The sequence below is a fragment of the Nicotiana tomentosiformis genome, chromosome 4 (assembly GCF_000390325.3).
Source record: "Nicotiana tomentosiformis chromosome 4, ASM39032v3, whole genome shotgun sequence".
Classification (NCBI taxonomy): Eukaryota; Viridiplantae; Streptophyta; class Magnoliopsida; order Solanales; family Solanaceae; genus Nicotiana; species Nicotiana tomentosiformis.
The window spans coordinates 10309133-10331538 of record NC_090815.1 but is presented as its reverse complement, the minus strand read 5'-3'; the positions used below and the strand labels follow the sequence as shown (position 1 = coordinate 10331538).

General features: G+C 39.9%; 2 protein-coding genes across 2 annotated transcripts; both read right to left on the bottom strand.

The window, feature by feature from the left end:
* Positions 1-7513: 7513 nt before the first annotated feature.
* Positions 7514-8167, bottom strand: LOC104115506 (monothiol glutaredoxin-S6-like). The gene has a single exon (XM_009626163.4). It carries the CDS (start codon positions 8034-8036, stop codon positions 7728-7730), a length of 309 nt encoding a protein of 102 aa, XP_009624458.1. The 5' UTR covers positions 8037-8167; the 3' UTR covers positions 7514-7727.
* Positions 8168-15253: 7086 nt separating this feature from the next.
* On the bottom strand, positions 15254-15769 carry LOC138909246 (uncharacterized). Its single transcript, XM_070200432.1, has one exon. It carries the CDS (start codon positions 15767-15769, stop codon positions 15254-15256), a length of 516 nt encoding a protein of 171 aa, XP_070056533.1.
* Between the last annotated feature and the right edge of the window lie 6637 nt (positions 15770-22406).

Below are 22406 nucleotides of genomic sequence, written 5' to 3'. Positions count from 1 at the left end.
ATTAAATGTTGGGACATATATATGCAAGCTGATAAAGTTTTAAAGTCAGAAGTGACAAACTGTAGGAGAGTCATGTTAGGGTAAAATCTGCTTTAAATGTTAATCTCGATAGCATATAAGCAATCCAAGATCAAGTCTCAAAATCTTTTTTCTTTATTTAAAAACGGTCCTCTACTAATACCAGAACAAAATGGCTGATCTTTTGACAGAGCAATGGGTGATGATGCACAATTATATACTAGCATAACGTATCTAGTGGTTTTCTCAGATTTCTAGCATGAAGTCGGCTCAAGTGTTGGATTAAGTTAGCTCAATTAATGGAGTAAGTTAGCATTATGATGTTTTATACGTCAATACCATACAAGAGGGGTAATTTGTGTGGTGTCCAATTTTTTGCGTGCACAGATTATAGAAGGACCTGGTTCTTCTATGTGTTCCAACTACTACGTGGAAAATACCGGGCTCAAAAGGTGAAAAAACCACGACCTACTTCCCAGTAGCATTTTTCCAAACTCTCCACTAAATCACTGAGCCAAAAACTGTATTTACAAAACACTTTTGTAAACTAGGATTAACTCTAATCCTATTGTGGCAACCAACCTCTAACTGTTGCGATAACTTCAAGTTAACTCTAACTTGAATACTTTGAGTATATATTACAATTGCCTCTAGATAAAGCTGAAGGGTACAATATGAAAACACCTACTACAATTGAACTAGAATAAAAGACAGACACTTGGGGTTGGTTCTTCTATCTGGTTCATGTATCTTCAGGTTCACACACTTGAATCACACACGAACTGCTTGCAAAATACCGTGCTATTTTGCTCTCAATTCACGTTTAACTTCTGCTTTTGTGCGTCACCTGTAGAATGAGAACATCGTGCGATTTATAGAGTTAGTAGAGTAGAAAATAACTATAGTTCTAATGCTACTCTTCCTTGGTGGAAGAGTTCTAGTTGATCTCAACCTCTAACTCCTCCCTTATCTTAGATAATGTTCTCGTTGAGTAAGGAGACATTCTCCTTATCAATTATGCAATCTTTTCGATCAGGATATAGCTATTATTATGCCAGATTTCATTTATCTTCTGCATGTGCATCTCACGTTCTTTGAATCTGCCCGTGTCTATGCCTACCAATGATGGACCTGGTTCATCCCTGAGTTCTTTTGTCAATCTTCAAAACTATCCTTTACTTGGGCCAATAAATTTCCCCTTTTTGATGATGACAAACTCTATGTTTCCATCAGCTTAGGACCTGTTTCAACTTAGCTCAACATCAACATAATGTTAGAAACATTTTTCCTTTTTATCACTTATCATCAAGGACCGAGTTCATTAGGTTATAAATATCATTGTTCAAAGTGTAAAGCACAACCTTTTTTCCCCTTTTGGCATCATCGAAAAGTTGCATAAAAAATGTGAGATAACAAAATTTTAAAACTTACTCATGGCCACTGGGGCTACTTCAAATGCAATCATGGATCAATCATCATAGATCAGGCTAAGAATTTTAGCCATCAAAGAAATATAAACAAACAGTTAGAGCAAAAACAGTGAATTCCATTGATAATTGATACGATTATTCCACAAAGCATAAAAGGAAATAAACATACTGGAAACATGAGTAAAAGAAACAAAATAATCCCGAACTGGGTCACTAGTTGATCTACACTAGGCTAGGAGGCTTAAGGCTTGGAAGAACTAGGTGCTTGGTTTTTTTTTTGCTTGGAGAAGTTTTAACATATCTTGAGGAATGCCATCATTCTTCTCCTTTTCTCTTGCCAGCTTAGTTCTGAGAGCATCTCTCTCAGTCTCCACCTCAGCCAACCTTTTCGTCAGCCTCTCAATCTCAGCATCCTTAGCCCCACTTTCTTGCACCAAGGCTCGCACCTTGCTATTCACTGGTACCTTCTTAGATGAACCAGGTTCTTTAGGAGTGACATGGACTTCATAGTCACAAGCGGACAACGTATTTTCTCCAAAATGATCCTTGCTTGTACCAACCTCCCTTTCTTCTTTGGATTATAACTTTCAGTCACTCTCTTCAGTAGGTCTGCGAGGGTTTCATGTTCAGATGAAACAGGTTCATCTATATTTTTCCCAAGTTGAACCAGCCCTTCAGCGGCTTCGCCAGACCCACTTCCCCATATTTTCTTTACACTCTCCTCTACTCCAGCAGATGTTTTCTCCCCAAACAACCATTTCACCTGTGTCTTTGGTTAAACTCACAGGAGTGGGTGAAGAATCAACCACTCTTTTACCATTTTCCCTCACAGCACTTCGAACACCCTTGCTCTCTTTTTCCTTTTCTTTTTCTTTTTCATTTTTACCACCAATTCCTCTAGACTCTGTAGTTTCTACACCTGCTTTAGACCCTACTAGTATAAACTTATTCTCCAAATTTGTTCTCTCTCCGCAACAGCCTTGCGAGCAAGCATATTTACTCTTTTCTTAGAGGTTAGGGTGGTGGAAGGGATGATAGTGGGTGTGGAAGTCTAATCAAACTGAATTTCAGTTTTTAAAAGACTTTGGAGTGTATCCCTAGAATCTAGGTACTTCAATTCGGTTAGGACTCTTTTGAACAGAACTGGTTCACTTGTAACGGATAAGTCCAAAAGGAGTTTGGAATTAAGTAGGACTCTGCTCGTGATCCAAATATTATTATTTCAAATTATGCAGAGTGTAAAAAATATACCGTGTTATCTTGATGATCCAAATCTTGATGCGGAGTGTAGAAAATATACACATTTTCAGATTTTCAAACCAAAACCAACAATTGTTTTTTTCTCAATATTTTTCAATTTTGTTTTCGTTTTGATATCTAAACTGATCCTTTTAGGTGATCTTAATCATCCCTAATTCTAACTTGTTCCTTTCAAAGTTATCTCTACTTAGGGCTTTTGTGAAGATGTTAGCTATTTGCTTGTTAGTAGCACAAAATTCCACAGTGATCAACCTTTTTTCATAGTTATCCCTCAACAAGTGATGCCTAACATCTATGTGCTTAGTTTTCTTGTGATGAACAGGGTTCTTGATCATACTAATTGCACTAGTGTTATCACAAAAAATGGGGATACAACCAACATCAATTCCAAAGTCCATTAATTATTATTTGATCCATAACAATTGAGCACAACATGAAGCAACAACAACCTGCTCAGCTTCAGCAATAGATAAGGCCACTGAATTTTGCCTTTTGGTGGCCCAAGACACAAGACATGAGCCAAGAAAGTGTGTCATACCTGAGGTTCTCTTTCTATCCACAAGAAAACATATATAATCAGCATCAGCATATCCCACAAGATTGAAATTACTACCTTTTGGATACCAAAGACAGATCAGTGGTGCCTTTTAGATATCTCAAAATTCTCTTGGCAACAGTCAAATAAGATTCCTTTGGGTTTGCCTGAAATCTTGTACAAAGGCCTACACTGAAAACAATGTCAGGTCTACTAGCAGTGAGACACAGCAGTGATCCAATCATTCCCCTATACAACTTCTGATCAATAGATGAACCAGGTTCATCTATATCGAACTTTGTAGCTATTGCAATAGGAGTGTCAATTTCTTTGGAATCTTCCATTCTAAAACTTTTAAGCAACTCTTTTACATACTTCTGCTGATGGATCATAGTTCCATTTGAATTTTGTTTAATTTGTAAGCCTAAAAAGAAATTAAGCTCTCACATCATGCTCATTTCAAATTCACTCCCCATTAGTTTAGCAAATTCTTTACTTAACTTATCATTAATTGCTCTAAAGATTATATCATCAACATATATTTGAACTACCAAGAGATCTTTACCTTTTTCTTTCAAGAACAAAGTATTATCAATTTTACCTCTCTTGTAGTCATGTTCAAGCAAAAACTTTGATAATCTTTCATACCATGCTCTTGGCGCTTGCTTGAGCCCATAAAGTGCTTTGTTAGTTTTGTACACCTGATCACGATTTTCCTTGTTCTCAAACCCTGGAGGTTGCTTGACAAACACTTCTTCCTTCAAATAGCCATTTAGGAAGGCACTCTTGACATCCATCTGGTGAAGGGTGAATTCCATGTAGGCAGCAAAGGCTAAGAGGCGCCTTATAGCTTCCAGCCTTGCCACTGGGGCAAAAGTCTCATCATAGTCTATGCCTTCCTCCTGACTATATCCTTGAACCACCAATCTTGCTTTGTTTCTTGTAACGGTTCCATCTTCATCAAGTTTGTTTCTGAAGACCCACTTAGTGCCAATTACTAATATATCCAAGGGTCATGGTACCAGATGCCAAACTTGATTTCTTTCAAATTGGTTGAGTTCATGTCCCATAGCTTGTAGTCTTCTCCAATTATGTGGTCTCTCATTCTGTTCTTCCACCAGGAGTAGTACTGGCCATTAAAGAGTGGTGGCCTAGCAGTGGATTGCTCTTCCCAGTTTTCAGGTGGTGCACTCATCTTGATCTTCTCCTAAGGTGTTAGACTTTTCAAGGATAACGTGCTTTGATACCAATTGATGTTTTATACGTCAATACCACACAAGAGGGGGGTGATTTGTGTGGTGTCCAATTTTTCGCGTGCACGGATTATAAAAGGACCTGGTTCTTCAATGTGTTCCAACTACTACTGTTACGGAATAATAAGTACAGAAAATAAAGAACACAGAGATTTTTACGTGAAAAACACCTGGCTCAAAAGGTGAAAAAACCATGACCTACTTCTCAGTAGGATTTTCCCAAACTCTCCACTAAATCACTGAGCCAAAAACTGTATTTACAAAATACTTTTGTAAACTTAGGATTAACTCTAATCCCGTTGTGGCAACCAGCCACTTTTGAAGACTTTGAGTACCTATTACAATTGCCTCTAGATAAAGTTGAAAGGTACAATATGAAAACACCTACTACAATTGAACTAGAATAAAAGACAAACACTTGGTGCTGGTTCTTCTATCTGGTTCATGTAGCTTCAGGTTCGCACACTTGAATCACACATGAACTGCTTGCAAAATGCCTTGCTATTTTGCTCTCAATTCACGTTTAACTTCTGCTTTTGTGCGTCACCTGTAGAATGAGAATATCGTGCGATTTATAGAGTTAGTAGAGTAGAAAATAACTAGAGTTCTAATGCTACTCTTCCTTGGTGAAAGAGTTCTAGTTGATCTCAACCTCTAACTCCTCCCTTATCTTGGATAATGTTCTCGTTGAGTAAGGAGACATTCTCCTTATCAATTATGCAATCTTTTCGATCAGGAGATATCTATTATTATGCCAGATTTCATTTATCTCCTGCATGTGCATCTCACGTTCTTTGAATCTGCCCGTGTCTATGCCTACCAGTGATGGACCTGGTTCATCCCTGAGTTCTTTTGTCAATCTTCAAAACTATCCTTTACTTGGGCCAACAAATTTTTCCTTTTTGATGATGACAAACTCTATGCTTCCATAAGCTTAGGACCTGTTTCAACTTAGCTCAACATCAACATAATGTTAGAAATATTTTTCCTTTTTATCACTTATCATCAAGGACCGAGTTCATTAGGTTATAAACATCATTGTTCAAATTGTGTAAAGCACAACCTTTTTCCCCTTTTGGCATCATCGAAAAGTTGCATAAAAAATGTGAGATAACAAAATTTTAAAACTTACTCATGGCCACTGGGGCTACTTCAAATGCAATCATGGATTAATCATCATAGATCAAGCTAAGTATTTTAACCATCAAAGAAATATAAACAAATAGTTAGAGCAAAAACAGTGAATTCCATTGATGATTGATACGATTATTCCACAAAGCATACTAGGAAATAAACATACTGGAAACATGAGTAAAAGAAACAAAACAATCCCGAACTGGGTCACTAGTTGATCTACACTAGGCTAGGAGGCTTAAGGCTTGGAAGAACTAGGTGCTTGGTTTTTTTTTTGCTTGGAGAAGTTTTAACATATCTTGAGGAATGCCATCATTCTTCTCCTTTTCTCTTGCCAGCTCAGTTTTGAGAGCATCTCTCTCAGTCTCCACCTTAGCCAACCTTTTCGTCAGCCTCTCAATCTCAGCATCCTTAGCCCCACTTTCTTGCACCAAGGCTCGCACCTTGCTATTCACTGGTACCTTCTTAGATGAACCAGGTTCTTTAGGAGTGACATGGACTTCAAAGTCACAAGCAGATAACGTATTTTCTCCAAAATGATCCTTGCTTGTTCCAACCTCTCTTTCTTCTTTGGATTATAACTTTCAGTCACTCTCTTCAGTAGGTCTGCGAGGGTTTCATGTTCAGATGAAACAGGTTCATCTATATTTTTTCCAAGTTGAACCAGCCCTTCAGCGGCTTCGCCAGACCCACTTCCCCATATTTTCTTTACACTCTCCTCTACTCCAGCAGATGTTTTCTCCCCAAACAACCATTTCACCTGTGTCTTTGGTTAAACTCACAGGAGTAGGTGAAGAATCAACCACTCTTTTACCATTTCCCCTCACAGCACTTCGAACACCCAATTATGCAATTGGTTAATGTTCGAACACCCACAGGTGGAAGAGTTCTAGTTGATCACAACTTCTAATATAATTCCTCCCTTATCTTGGTTAATGTTCCCGTTGAGTAAGGACACCTTCTCCTTATCAATTATGCAATCTTTTCGATCAGGAGATATCTATTATTATGCCAGATTTCGTTTATCTCTTGCATGTGCATCTCACGTGTTTTGAATCTGCCCGTGTTTATGCCTACCAGTGATGGACCTGATTCATCCCTGAGTTCCTTTGTCAATCTTCAAAACGATCCTTTACTTGGGCCAACACATTAGTTGTTATTTTTAAATTTAAAACTCAGTTGTAATAGTCCACAAACTCTACAACAAAAGCAGGAAAGCTGTTATTTACATTCTTTATATATCTCACTTTAAATGGAAAAAGTAGTCCTTTTCCGGATATCCGATAAAATTAGAATGATACACAGAAGATTAACATTAATTATTCGTGAACAAGTTCGAGTTCTTGCATCTGGCTCGCACATTCCCTATTCTCCAATAATATGCATTCTGCAATATGGCACTGGCAAAAAAGAGGAAAAGACGGATATTCCGATTGATGGGTGGAAGATTTACATTCGTATAAATGTTTTACCTGAAAGCTTTTTTAGATAGAAATAGTTGCAATATGTGCCATGTGGTCTCCTATTAGAATAAGTTCCGCTGTTTGTTTAAAAGAAAGGCATTCGAGTGAGTGTTTTACCTCTAAAAAATCCTGCATCGAAAAAGGTAACAATATTTTTTTACGGAGAGACCTTCAAGCAGAATTTGGGCTAGACTTTGGTTAGGCAATGGTAAGCTGATTCGCTTCTGGGATGATATTTGGCCGCACTACTCTCCTCAAAGACGTTTCAAGATTCAGCATAACTATGTTTTGATTGTTAAATATATATAAACAAAATCTACGTAAAATGTCAAAATTATATATAAAACTTAATGCATGTACAATGTAGTATAAGATTATTATTAATACCTTGGTTAATAAAATGCAATACATAAAGATTCTCATTGTTATTAACTTCTATTTTCATATGATCATCAGCTGCGTGAACAAACAAAACCGCCACAAGATTGCCAAAAGAAATGACTATAACCAAAATTACAATTTTATTAAAACATCAAGAAGAAAAATGAGAGAAAAAACAACCATCCGAAGAAGCTAAAAGACTCTCAATAATTAAGTGGTTGGTTTACTAAAAAAACTCGTAGGGTTGCTATTTCTATACCCAAATGGCATTAGCCCTTATGAGCAAGTGCTTGAGCTTTCCTCTTACATTAAGACTCATGATTTCATTAGAACCACCAATAAACTCATTCCCTATAAAAACTGCAGGCACACTTGGCTGACACCCTAGTTCAGTTAGTGCCTTCTCTATTTGCTTCCCGTTTGAATGTCTATCGAGCTCGTAAACGGTAGGGTTTGCTCCAAAACTACGGATTAGGGTTTCGATACTATGAGAAATGCAACAACTACTCTTGCTGAATATCACCACAGGGCTTGTTGCTCCCAACTTCATCACCATATCCATATTGTTTATATGTTCAAGAAATAATGTGTTTGGCAAAATGCCAAGATATATATTGCTTTTGGTGAAGAGGAAATTAAACAAGTTGTGAAGGCTACAAATAGTGAAGGTTTGTGAAGTGAATTTCAGGCTTGATTTGTTGTGAGAAACTTGAACCTATAATGAAGCTATATATAGAGGCATGCATTAGAGTATTATGTTAGTTAGAAGACAAAAAAGGGAGAAATTACTAGAAGAATTACAAGTTGGTGAATATATCAAGATTTTTCTTGATCACTTGTATGATAAGGGAAATTATGCTTTATCTACCTGGATTCTAAAGCATCATAGCACACTCAAACTTTCCCTTTTACCTATTTTATCCAGCATTTTTGAAATATTCCAAGAACATTTGTCACTAGCTAGAGTGATATTTTTCAATACAACCAAAGATTTTGGAATCTTACTTTTGATTTGAGAAAAAAACTGAAATCTTTTTCAGAATATATACTCATCGATTTGCTGTTGAAATCAAGTCCACATTACTATCCGTACTTAAAAAGGAGTAGGAGGAGGTACGTGGAAACTTCTTCTAGTATAGTCGATATGTGGCTAATTGGTTCGAATTGCTTTTGAATAAAGTAGATCACTTGATCGAAAAAGAGAATGTAGTACTGTGTCATATTTATCCTCAAGTGATCAAAATATTCTCAGTTTCTCACCCAAGAAGCTTGCTTACTGCCTCGAAAGGTCGCATATCATCATAGTGTTCTATTCCTCTCGTTAATGTATTACTCCCTCGTTTCATTTTATGTAAAGGTGTTTAATTTTACTGGACACTGAATTAAAAAAAAAGTTGAGGTCTTAAATCTCTCATGATATTTATGTAGCCATAATATCATGTTATTTAGAATAAAATAATTTTTTAAATTTAAATTATTTTTAAATATAAAATAAATGTCACATAAAAAATATACGGACTAATTCAGAGAGGAGGAGAAATTAACGCAGCGGATGAGATGGATTCGGTCGTCACATTCATGATTTAATTGTATTTCCTTTCATTTTGAAGTTAATGTAGCTTGAATCTGCTGTAATACAAAAATTATCAATTAGCTTTGGAATTCTTAAGCCCCTTGATTCATGTTGGGATTTATTAATTAAAACAAAAAAAGGTATGAATGGAAAATGGTAGGAAAAGAAATAGAGGGAAATGGAATTTTGAATTAGTTTGTCTTACAAAGGAACTTTGTCCCTCATTGGATAGGAAAAGAAAAATTCTCGTGCTTATATATAGAAGCACTTCTTCTACGACGGCAAGCCTTGTGCCGTTGTAGCCATTGCTTGGCTCGGATTCGGATTTGAATTCGGATTCGGTCAAATGATATGATTGATTGATAATTTTTTGGACCAAATTTATTTTCCATTTCCGTCATTTAATATTTCCTTTCCTAAATTTTTTAAAGGAAAAGTATTAATTTTGCGGCATTATTTTTCAACGGGCAAATTCGCGACCAGCCATTCCGTTTAACAGAAATTCAAATAATTTATGTCGAATGGATACCTCTTAATACGAACAGGCACCTTCGCACCTGTTGGGACTCAACGTTGTTGGCTATATATAGAGAGGCTCAGCCCCATTTTCACCACCAAATCTGAATTCTGCATTCTGCATTGTTTTTCCAAAGCAAAAACGTAAGCATTTTGTGTGATTTGTTCCACCATTTGAGTTCGCCAAAGTTCTGTGATTTGAAGTACCGCTATCACATAATAGTTATTCCGTTCTATTCCGGGAGGAATTAATCCAAAACCTTGGGTAACTGTGAGGGGATTAAATTCCTTATGGACATACAAGAAACTTGTGCGTTCAGAATTTTCTGTTTTTATTTTCTTAAACTAACGTCTTCTGATTTTTTGATTTTGAATATAGACTTCTAACAAGCTTAAGGAATTTAATATTTATTTCGATTTTTATCTTACTTTCTGATTTGGGAGATTCAAATCCTAGCGATTTTCTACTCCCGTTTTGGACATTAAAATATTCGAATTTTCTACTCCAGTTTGAGATTAAAGTCTTTGTGACTTTCTACTCAACCAGAGATTAAAATCCTTGTGATTTTCTACTCGGTTGTTTGTATTCGGTTTGAATATATAAAAACTTCACCGAGATACTAATTGAATATATAAACATCGTTGATTGCATTTTCATAGGATATGCAACAAATAGTAAGGCATATCGTTTTATGGTTCATAAATCAGAAAATCCCGACATTCATATTAATACGGTAATTGAATCAGATAATGCTGAATTCTTTGAGAATATTTATCCGTATAACAAGGAATGTGAGTTGTATAGTGAAAACTCTAAGCGTCCTCGGGAAGAAGCAAAGGAAAGTACTTTTAGTGAGGAAATTTCAAGACGTAGTAAACGTCAAAGGAAAACTACTTCCTTTGGACCAGATTTTCTAGCATTCTTGTTGGAAAATGAGCCTCAAACGTTCAAAGAAGCAATGTATTTCTCGGAAGGACAATATTGGAAAGAGGCAGCCAATAGTGAGATAGAATCCATATTAAGTAATCATACTTGGGAATTAGTTGATCTTCCTCCAACAAATAAACCTTTGGGTTCTAAGTGGATTTTCAAAAGGAAAATGAATGTTGATGGTATTATTGACAAATATAAGGCAGGATTAGTTGTTAAAGGGTTTAGACAATGAGAAGGTCTTGATTACTTTGACACATATTCGCCGGTAATAAGTATTACATCTATCCGGGTGTTAATAGCATTAGCCACCATGTATGGACTTCAAATCCATTTGATGGATGTGAATACATCCTTCTGAAATGAAAATTTAGAGGAAGAAATTTATATGGAACAACCTGAAGGGTTTGTATTTTCCGGAAAAGAAAAAAAGGTGTGTCGACTTGTTAAGTCACTATACGGACTAAAACAAGCACCAAAATAATGGCATGCGAAATTTGACCAAACAATGTTGTCAAATTATTTCAAGATCAATGAGAGCGACAAATGTGTTAACGTTAAGAATACTCCAAATCAAATAGTCATTATTTCTTTATATGTGGATGATATATTGATAATGAGTAACGATATTGCTAACATAAAATGCTACTAAACGCATGCTTACTAGTAAGTTTGATATGAAAGACTTAGGAAATGGAGAGTGATAGAGGCGTAGATGACTTAGGAGTTGCTAATTTAATTTTGGAAATTGAGATCCTTAAGACTCCTCAAGGTCTAGCTTTGTCTCAATCTCATTATATTAAAATGGTACTTGAAAAGTTCAAATATTTGGACTTTAAAGTTGTAAGAATGCCAATTGATTTAAACCATAATCTTGTAAAGAATAAAGGTCAAAGCAAGTCTCAATTAGAATATGCTCGAGTGTTGGGAAGTTTGATGTACATTATGAATTGTACAAGACCTGATATAGCTTGTGCGATAAGTAAGTTTAGTCGATATACAAGTAATCCCGACCAAGCTCATTGGATAGTAATGAAATGAGTTTTGGGGTACTTAAAATATACCCAAGACTATGCATTGCATTACAATAATTATCCCACAGTTATTGAGGGATATAGTGATGCAAATTGGATCACCGGATCAACAGAATCAAAATCCAAATTAAGGATTCTAACAAACCTTTGCCTCGCGAATTAGTATCTGAAATCTTCAAATCTAGTCACAAATAATTCAATATACAGAACACAAATCGTAGAAATTAATGTCATATGAAATTACTAATTTTTTTGATTAAAATCCGAAATTTATTTAAAAAGAGGCAATGGGACCCACGTCTCGAATCCAAGAAAAACCCACGAAATTCGAACACCCGCTCCGATACGAGTTCAACCATACAAAATTTATCGAATTCCGACATCGGATTGCTATTCAAATCCTCAATTAAACTCTTTGAAGATTTATACCATTTTCAATCCAATATTTACCCATTTGAACTCAACAATTTTCCCACAACCTTATTGGTACAAACATGTATAACTAATACTCTCACATCCAAGAATCACACTCCTAATCACCCATCTTTACCCAAACTCGAAATTGAAGACTAGGGGTTAGAACCTTACCTCTTGGGCGGAGATATTGTGATATTTCCTTGTTGGATTTCAAAGCTTGAACAAGATTTTTGATGAACAAAGCACTTCATCCACTTCCTCTCTCTCTAGAACACTGTCACTTCTATCTAAAATCATCAGATAATTGCCCAAAAATAAGCCCCAAAGACTATTTATCAAAATGTGGCCGGGTTATGAAAATAGAAAAATGGACCCCCCGAACTCAGGTATGCGGTCACATAATGGACCACACAATGGGTATGCGGGTTGCACAATGGACCGCAAAACTGATGCCCGGAACTGGGCTACATTGGTCAGGTCTACGACCATTTTGCGGTCGCACAATCGATTTTGCGATTCGCATAATGATTCTGTGGTCGCACATCTGACCGTAGAATCACATTCTTCCAGCTTTTGGTAATTTGGTCATAACTTCTTGTAGGAGTGACCAAATGACGAACAGTTTGAAGCGGTAGAAACTAGACGCGAAGAACTTTCATTAGAAAGGTTGATCATCACATAATTCCTTATATATATATATATATATATATATATATATATATATATATATATGCTTGTCCAAAGTTTGGTCTTGTGCGTACTCATTTGGAACTTTAGTCTATTATGAAAGTTTCCAACATGGCTTAGACTTAGGCCTCTCCTTTGACCCCACATCACTTATAATATGCCTCGTACACTTATTATCATATCCGATTGATATACATCATATTAATAGTCCTAAAATGAGAAGTAGAGTACGCCCCAAAACACATAACATAACTTATCTCTTCTTTCACCCATTTCAATTTTCTGAATTTTTACTAAATCCCAAAATTTTCAAATATTTCGCCAGAGTTTCCTTTGTAACTGGGCCTATCCACCTTCCAAAGAATCCTAGAAATCAATCCTAACAACACATACATAATCCAATCAACGTAACACAACATGAAAACAATACTAACAGTGGCCTCATAAGCAATATATTACTAGAAAAGGAACGCCATTAACATCAACTATTCAAGTGATATGTAACTCATAACAGGTAAGCTCTCAACATTTTCATAGAACACATAAATGAATGTTTAAATTAAATATGTCATTTTGGGTCATCACATCCTCCACCTCTAAAACAAACGTTCGTACTCGAACGGAATTAGAGAAGTACCTGAGCTGGTGAAAGGATGTGGATATTTGCTCTATATGTCCGACTCGGACTCCTATGTAGCTGCCTCAATCGGCTGACCTCTCTATTGCACCCGAACTAAAGGATAACTCTTAGAAATCAACTGACGGACCTACCGAGCTAGAATAGCTACCGGCTCCTCCTCATAAGTCAAATCTTTATCCAATTGAACTGAGCTGAAGTCTAACACATGGGACGGATCACCATGATATTTTCGGAGCATGGATACATAGAATACCAGATGAACTGCTGATAAATTAGGTGGTAGTGCAAGCCTATAGGCTACTTCACCCACCTTTTCAAGAATTTTGAAGGGTCCGATATACCTAGGGATCAACTTGCCCTTCTTTCCGAATCTCATTACACCTTTCATAGGTGAAACCCAGAGCAATACACTTTTTCCTACCATGAATGCAACATCACGAACCTTACGGTCGGCGTAACTCTTTTGCCTAGACTGAGCTGTGTGAAGTCAATCCTGAATAATCTTGACCTTGTCCAAGGCATCCTGTAACAAATCAGTACCCAAAAATCGAGCCTCTCCCGGTTCAAACCAGCCAACTGGCGAGCGACATCACCTCCCGTATAATGCTTCATATGAATCCATCTGAATGCTCGACTGGTAACTATTATTATAGGTAAACTCGCAAGTGACAAGAACTGATCCCAAGAATCTCCAACGTCTATAACACCAGCGCGAAGCATATCTTCCAATATCTGAATAGTGCATTCTAACTGTCCGTTTGTCTATGGATGAAATGTTGTACTTAACTCAACTCGCGTGCCTAACTCACGCTGTATAGCCCTCCTGACCTAGGAAATTCCGAATCTCTGTAGCTGAAGTAGGTTTATGCCAATTCTGAACTTCATCAATCTTCTTAGGAACCACTTTTATGGCTTCTGCCGATGCAACATGCCGCATAAAGGCAACCAAGTCTAACCAAAATTCGCATTTTGAAAATTTGGCATTTAACTAATTATTCTTCAAAGTTTGAAGCACAATCCGAAGATGATGCTCATGCTCCTCTCGACTACTGGAGTAAATCAAGATATCATCAATTAATACCACCACAAACAAATCCAAATATGGCTTGAATACCTGGTTCATCAAATCTATAAATGCCGCTGGGGCATTTGTCTGCCCAAATGACACCAATAGGAATTCGTAATGCCTATACCGAGTCTGAAAAGTTGTCTTATGGACATCAGATTCCCTAATCTTTAACAGATGGTAACCAGACCTCAAATTCATCTTTGAAAATAACTTGGCACCCTAAATAAGTCATCAATTCTTGGAAATAGATACTTATTCTTGATAGTGGCCTTGTTCAACTGCCGATAATCTATACACATCCGTATTGAACCATCTTTCTTCTTTACAAATAACGCTGGTGCACCCCAGGGCAAGATGCTAGGTCTAATGAATCCCCGGTCAAGCAAGAATTATAACTGCTCCTTCAATTCCTTTAGTTCTGGCGGGGCCATACGGTATGGTGGAATAGAAATGGGCTGGGTGCTTGGAGCCAAATCAATACAGAAGTCAATATTTCTATCGGGTGGCATCCCCGGAAAATATGCAGGAAATACATCTAGAAACGTACGGACAACCAGAAATGAGTCCATAGAAGGAACATCCGCACTGGGATCACGAATATTAACCAAAAGGCTAGACACCCCTTCTCGATCATACGATGAGCCTTCTTATAAGAAACAACCCTGCTGGTAATGGGCTGGGTGCTTGGAGCCAAATCAATACAGAAGTCAATATTTCTATCGGGTGGCATCCCCGGAAAATCTGCAGGAAATACATCTAGAAACGTACGGACAACCAGAACTGAGTCCATAGAAGGAACATCCGCACTGGGATCACGAATATTAACCAAAAGGCTAGACACCCCTTCTCGATCATACGATGAGCCTTCTTATAAGAAACAACCCTGCTGGTAGAATGTCCAGGAGTTCCTTTCTACTCTAATTGAGGTAACCCTGGCACGGCTAAGGTGATTATTTTGGTGTGACAATACAATATTGCATGATAAGGTGACATCCAATCCATACCCAAGATGACATCAAAATCTACCATATCAAGAAGTAGAAGATTCATGATAGTTTCACGACTCCCACTAGTAACCACACACGAATGATAGACATGTTCTACATCGATACAATCCTTCACCGATGTGGACATATGCACAAAAGCACTCAAAGAATCAAGAGGCACAACCAAATATGAAGCAAAGTATGAGGACACATAGAAATACATAGATCCTAGATGAAATAAAAATGAAGCAGCTCTATGGAAAACTGGAACAATACCTATGATCACGACATTGGATGACTCGGCCTCAGGCCTAGCAGGGAAAGCATAGCATCGAGGCTGGGCCCCACCACTCGGAGCAACATCTCTGGGACGGTCTCTAACTGGATGGCCTCTACCTGTAACAACCTGACCTCCACCTCTAGCTATCTGATCCCTATCCATAGCTAGTCGGGCGGGCGGTGGAGCAACCGATGCTGGTATGATGGTACGAGAATCCTGCTAAGATCCGTTGCTCGACAACATAGGGCAATACCTCCTGATGTGACCAATGTTCCCAGACTCATAACACCCATTATGTTGTTGTAGTGACTCTGGAGCGGTGGTGCATTGATAGGAGCTGGATGTGCACTAAATGTCGTCTGCCCAGAGTAAGGCATAATAGGACCATGACTCCCCGAAGCACCGTGAGATGCCTGAAGTGTTGAATAAAATGTCCTGAGAGGATGACCCCTATCATAAGTACCCTTGCCTCCAGATGAGGCTCCTCTGAATTACCAGAATGATGAGGCCTCTTATCAGACCCCTACCCTCTCTCATGTGCAAGAACCGTCTCGATCCTCCTAGCAATATTAGCAGCCGCCTGAAAGAAAATCTCACTTTTGGTCTCCTTGGCCATTTGAAGCCTGATAGGGTAAGTGAGTCCATCAATAAACCTACTCACTCTCTTTCCTTCAGTAGGAAGTAAAAGGAGAGCATGACAGGCTAGATCCACAAAACGGGTCTCGTACTCAGTGACAGTCATACTGCCTTGCTGGAGACGCTCAAATTGCCTGCGGTAATCCTCTCTCAATGTGATAGGGAGGATCTTCTCTAAAAATAGTCGCAAGAACTACTCCTAAGTCAGTACAGGTGACCTAGCTGGTCTGGTCAACATATAATCTCTCCATCACCTCTTGGCGAAACCCGTCATCTGAAATACTGCAAAATCGACCTCATTGGTCTCAACTATACCTATGTTCCGCAACACCTCATGGAAGCGGTCAAGATAATCTTGTGGGTCTTCAGAAGGTGTACCACTGAAGTGAACTGGGAAGAGCTTAGTAAACTTGTCCAACCTCAGTAAAGCCTCAGAAGACATGGCAGGCCTATCACCAGCCTGTGCCGCAATAACTGGCTGAAGTACCCCAACTGGCGGGGCTGCTGGAGCCTGATACTATGGAGCCATCTGCTCCGGAGCGGGAGTAGTGGGAGTCTGTGCTCCTCCCCGAGCATGTGAGACGGCTGGTGCCACTGGAAATGTACCATTCTGAGCCATGCCCTCCAAAAGACTCACCAAACTGACTAGAGCGTCCTGAAGCACTGGAGTATCTATGAATCCTTCTGGAACTTAAACTGGTCCAACTGGTACAATTTGAACTGGAACCTCCTCCTGAAGATCCACCTGAGGTTCTACAACAGGTGTTGCTGCTTGAGCTCTAGACTGAGCTCTACATCTGCCTCGGCCTCTAGTGTGACCTCAGCCTCGACCTCTACCCCTGGTCATAGTTGCCGCCGGAGGCTCTGGCCCTTGTCTATCGGTAGATGTATTGCGCGTTCTTGTCATATGCGAGAGAATAAGAATAAAATGGTTCAATCATCGATGACAGAATAAAATCGCACGATAAAATAAGAAAGAAGTGATATTATTCCTAAACTTCATAGCCTCTAAGAGATAAGTACAGACGTCTCCGTACCGATCCTTTAGATTCTACTAAGCTTGCTCATGACTCGTGAGACCTATGTAATCTTGTGCTCTAATACCAACTTGTCACGACATGAAATTCCCACCTTCGGAACCGTGATGGCGCCTAACATTTCACTTGCTAGTCAAGCCAGCGTTAGAATAATTTAAACCATTTTTAACAATTCATTATTTTAAATTAAATAGTAAAGAAACCAATGAGCAGAATAATATCTGAATTTAAATGTGCAAAACATATATATATATATATATATATATATATATATATATATGATGTCTAAATACCATCTTAGAACTGGAGTCACAAGTACATGGGCTTCTAGAATAATACAAACAAGGGTCTGAACAAAATATAACTTTTTGAAAGGAAGAACACAACTAAGATAAAGTAGAAGGGGACTTTAGAACTGCAAACGCCATGCAGTCATACCTCAAGTCTCATGCAGATAGCTAAATCCGAGCAAATCTATTGTATGCCGCTGGGACCAACTCTGGTATCTGTACAAGAAGTGCACAATGTAGTATGAGTACAACCGACCCCATGTACTCTATAACTGCCGAGCCTGACCTCGACGAAGTAGTGATGAAGCTAAGGCAGGTCACTTACATTAACCTCTACGCATTAATAATAATAATAACAGGAATACAAGTAAGACCGGTAAATCATATCAAAAATTGAAGTCAATTCAGCAGTCATAATCCCTCAATTTATTTCCATTGCGGCATGTAACCCGCTCCAACAATATAAACTTAAAATAAAATCCGTTGCAGCATGCAACCCGATCCAACAATATAATCTTTCAATTAAATTCTGTTGCGGCGTGCAACTCGTTCCAACAATATGAACTTAAAATAAATCTATTTCGGCGTGCAACCCGCTCCAACAATATAGTTAAACAACTCTTAAAAGTAAAAATACTCAAATCAATACCGCATTTAATAAGAAATTATTAGGCAACAAAGCATACAAGTATTATGATTTATTTAGGAAATAAGTAATGACAAGTAGCAATTAATTGTGGAAATGAGGGAGAAAAATAGGCAATTTAATATATACTATGCTAAATGTCAAGTAGCAATTACGACACATAATTCAAATAAGCATGTAGCAATTATAGCACGGATTGAAGACATAATATTGAACAACGAATTTGAGAGAAATAATTAATGTAATAATTAATTCATGATTTAAAATAATTTATGATTTTCAGATAATTATCTAAACAATCAATTTGACGACGTATAGGCATTCGTCACCTCGCCTATACGTCATTACAGTTACGCGGCGCCTTCCTGAAGTTCCTTGGAAGGGCGACGTAAGGCTAGGCAACCGATGTCAGTACGGTTGCTGTCTGCCAACTGAGGTCCCCTCCGTACGCTAGACTAGATTGTCAGTGCCGTACGGGAAAACCAATGTCATGAGCAATTGAAAGAGAGCAGAAAAGAGAATTGAGAATGAAAGAAAGCTTGATTGCATTGAATGAAAGCTATTACAGAAAACAAGACGGTGTCGGGGGAGAGACACCAGTACAGAGAATTGTTTGCTTGCTTGAAAGTTTTGATTGCTTGGTTCCCCTTAATAATGCTTAAAAAAAATAAACCAAAGTTACATGACTAGACCTATGAAAGCTGGAAAATCACACTTAAAGAAAATGCAGCAAAACTACTCTATATTTACAATGAAAAGGACTTAGTCTTCTACAAAGCAGCAGCAAGTCCGTTGGCAGCAACTTTGTCTTTAGCATCAGGGTCTGCGCGCGCGGCATTGTCTGCGCGCGCGGCGCTGTTGGCTTTTGCCTGTGGCTGGGCGCTGGCGATGGCTATCGGTGGGGCGACAGAGGCACATGCGCGCTTGTCACTTGGAGCTGCCGAGACCACGGGGCCGACCGTGGCGACGGGCGTTGGGAGGCTGGCCAGGACGCCACGGGGCGCGTCCAAGGGATCATGGGGCATGGCTGGAAAGCCGCCCATGACATTCTCCCCCACCTGAGTTGGCGACGTCCTCGGCGCCTTCCTTGCAAGGTAATCATCAATCAGGCTCTTGTAGGCTTTGAGGTTTGTTCCCCTCTCCCAAGTATTCTCCTCTGCATCACATCCCTGCCATTTCACCAAGAACTCCTGGTGATCTTTTCTTGAGGCGTGAATCACTCGATCATCAAGAATAGCTTCAGCACGCCTTTTTCCGGTTGAATTGGGGCCTCGAATACTTGGTATTGTGAGTTGGCTTCGTGAAGGATCCTCCACATCTTCCCGAAAAGGTTTCAGGAGACTGACATGGAAAACAGGATGGATTTTCCACCAAGCTGGGGTATCCACCCGGTATGCAACTTTCCCAATGCGCCTTTCAATGGACAAGGGTCCAATATATTTTTGCAATAGGCGAGGGTCATGGACCCCTGCAAACAAGTACCGCTTTGGGATTTTGACCATCACTTTGTCTCCCACCTGGTATTCCACAAAGCGGCGATTCTGATCAGCATGCCTCTTCATCCGCTTTTGGGCTTTGACAAGATAGCTCCGCACTATCTCCAAATTTTGCTTCCATTCTTTTGAGAAGCTGGCAGCCCGAGGAGATTTTGACATGTTTGGTGCGTTCACTGTGTGTGGGAGTAGCGGTTGCTGTCCGGTAACAATTTCAAAAGCGCTTTTGTTGGTACTTGAGCTCTTTTGTGAATTGAAACACAGTTGAGCAGCATCCAGAAGCTTCACCCAATTCTTCTGCGATCCGGTCACAAAGTGCCGGAGATATTCCTCTAGCATGCCATTGAATCGCTCCGTCTGGCCATCAGATTGCGGATGAAAACTTGAGCTATGACTCAATTTTGACCCGAGGCACTTAAAGAGTTGGGTCCAAAAATTGCTAGTGAAGCGTGAGTCGCGATCACTAACAATGTCTTTAGGTAAGCCCCAATACTTGACGACATGAGAGAAGAATAGTCGAGCTGTATCTTCTGCTGATATATATTGTGGGGCTGCTATAAAGGTAGCATACTTGGAAAACCGATCCACCACAACCAAGATAGTTGTGAGATCTCCGACCTTGGGCAATCCGGTGATGAAGTCCAGGGAAACGCTTTCCCAAGGTCTTTTTGGTACAGCTAGTGGTTCCAAGAGCCCTGCCTGCGTCAAGCGGTCTGACTTATCTTTCTGGCATACTAGACAAGTCTTCACATACTGAGCGACGTCATCGACCATTTGAGGCCAATAATATGCACGGCGAAGCAATGCCATGGTGCGTTCCTCGCCGGGATGACCGGCCCACAAAGTATCGTGGCATTCTGCAAGAAGAGTCCGTCGCAGATCTCCTCCTTTAGGAACATAAAGTCGGTTCCCTTTCACCTTCAGGAACCCATCTTCGGTGTAGAACTGGCGAGTCTTGCCCTGTCCTACCAAATCAACCAAATACTGTGCAGCAGGATCCTTGATGAGTAGATCCTGTATCTGGTCTTTTATGGTGGTGGTTACTTCGCTTCCCTTTAGGGCGGCGAGTACACACATCGATGCTAGATCAGCTCTCCGACTGAGTGCATCAGCAACATGATTGGTCTTTCCACTTCGGTACTCCAGGTTGAAGTGAAATTCCGCTAGGAGTTCCTGCCACCTAGCCTGTCGTCCATTCAGCTTTGGCTGGGTCATGAAATGGCTAACGGCTGTATTGTCTGTCTTGACCACGAATGGGGCTCCCAGTAGATAATGCCTCCAAAGGCGTAAGCAATGAACGACAGCCAATAATTCTTTCTCATGGGCGGCATAGCGTCGCTCTGCATCCTTCAGTTTCCGGCTCTCGTACGCTACGGGATGCCCTTCTTGTAGCAATACTCCACCAAGTGCATAGTCGGAGGCATCCGTTTGCACTTCGAATGGCTTGGCCAAGTCAGGGAGGGCCAAGACTGGGCTACTGGACATAGCCATCTTCAATGCGTCGAAGGCCTTTGCCCGCTTGGGGCCCCAATCCCACGGGGTGGCCTTCTTGAGAAGTTCTGTCAGCGGCACTGCAATGAGGGAGTAACTTTTCACAAACCGCCGATAGAAGTTGCATAGGCCAAGGAACGACCTCAAGGCATGTATATCCTTAGGAGGCGGCCATTCTGTAATGGCCTGAATCTTCTGCTGGTCCATCTTGATCCTCCCTTCCTCGATGACATGTCCGAGGAAGTCAATTTGTTTCTGAGCAAAGGAGCACTTGGATAGCTTCGCATATAGTTCGTGCTCCCGCAATCGGGCTAGGACCTTCCGCAAATGCTCCAGGTGTTCTTCTAGTGTCTGGCTATATACCACAATGTCATCCAAATAAACCACAACGAATTCATCAATGTATTCTCGGAAGACTTGGTTCATCAAGGTGCAAAATGTGGCTGGCGCGTTAGTCAAGCCAAAGGGCATAACCAGGAAGTCGTACGACCCATATCTTGTCACACAGGTCGTCTTGTGCTCATCACCATCGGCAATCCGAACTTGCCAATAACCTGTCTTCAGGTCTATTTTGGTGAATACCGTCGCACCACCCAGTCTATCAAACAAGTCTGCCATTAGCGGAATAGGGTACTTGTTTTTCACGGTGATTTTGTTTAGAGCCCGGTAATCCACGCAGAGTCGCAAACTACCATCATGTTTCTTTTGGAATAGCACAGGGGACCCGTATGGGGACTTAGAGGGCACAATGATCCCTGTGTCTAGCATTTCCGTCAATTGTCTCCGAAGCTCGGCGAGTTCGGGTTGTGACATTCTGTATGGCGCCCGGGCAGGTGGCTTCGCACCCGGCACCAACTCAATCTCATGGTCCACAGTTCGCCTAGGCGGAAGACGCTTTGGCATGTCTTGTGGCATGATGTCTTCAAATTCCAGAAGTAACTCCTTCACGGGTGCAGGAATGGGACCCGAGGAGCGTTCTATATCTTCCATGCAGAGGGTAGCCAGGAACGTGGGTTCATGTCTTTTTACCCCCTTCTTCAACTGTAAGGCCGAGATGTTCTCGGCTGCCATCTTCATGGGAATGCACGGAATAATGCAGGGCTTGGCCCCATTTGCCCCCATCATCAGCAGCATGTCTGCATACGGTGCGGGCATGGTATTGGTCTGTCTCAGGAATTCCAACCCCACGATTAACTCAAAGTCATC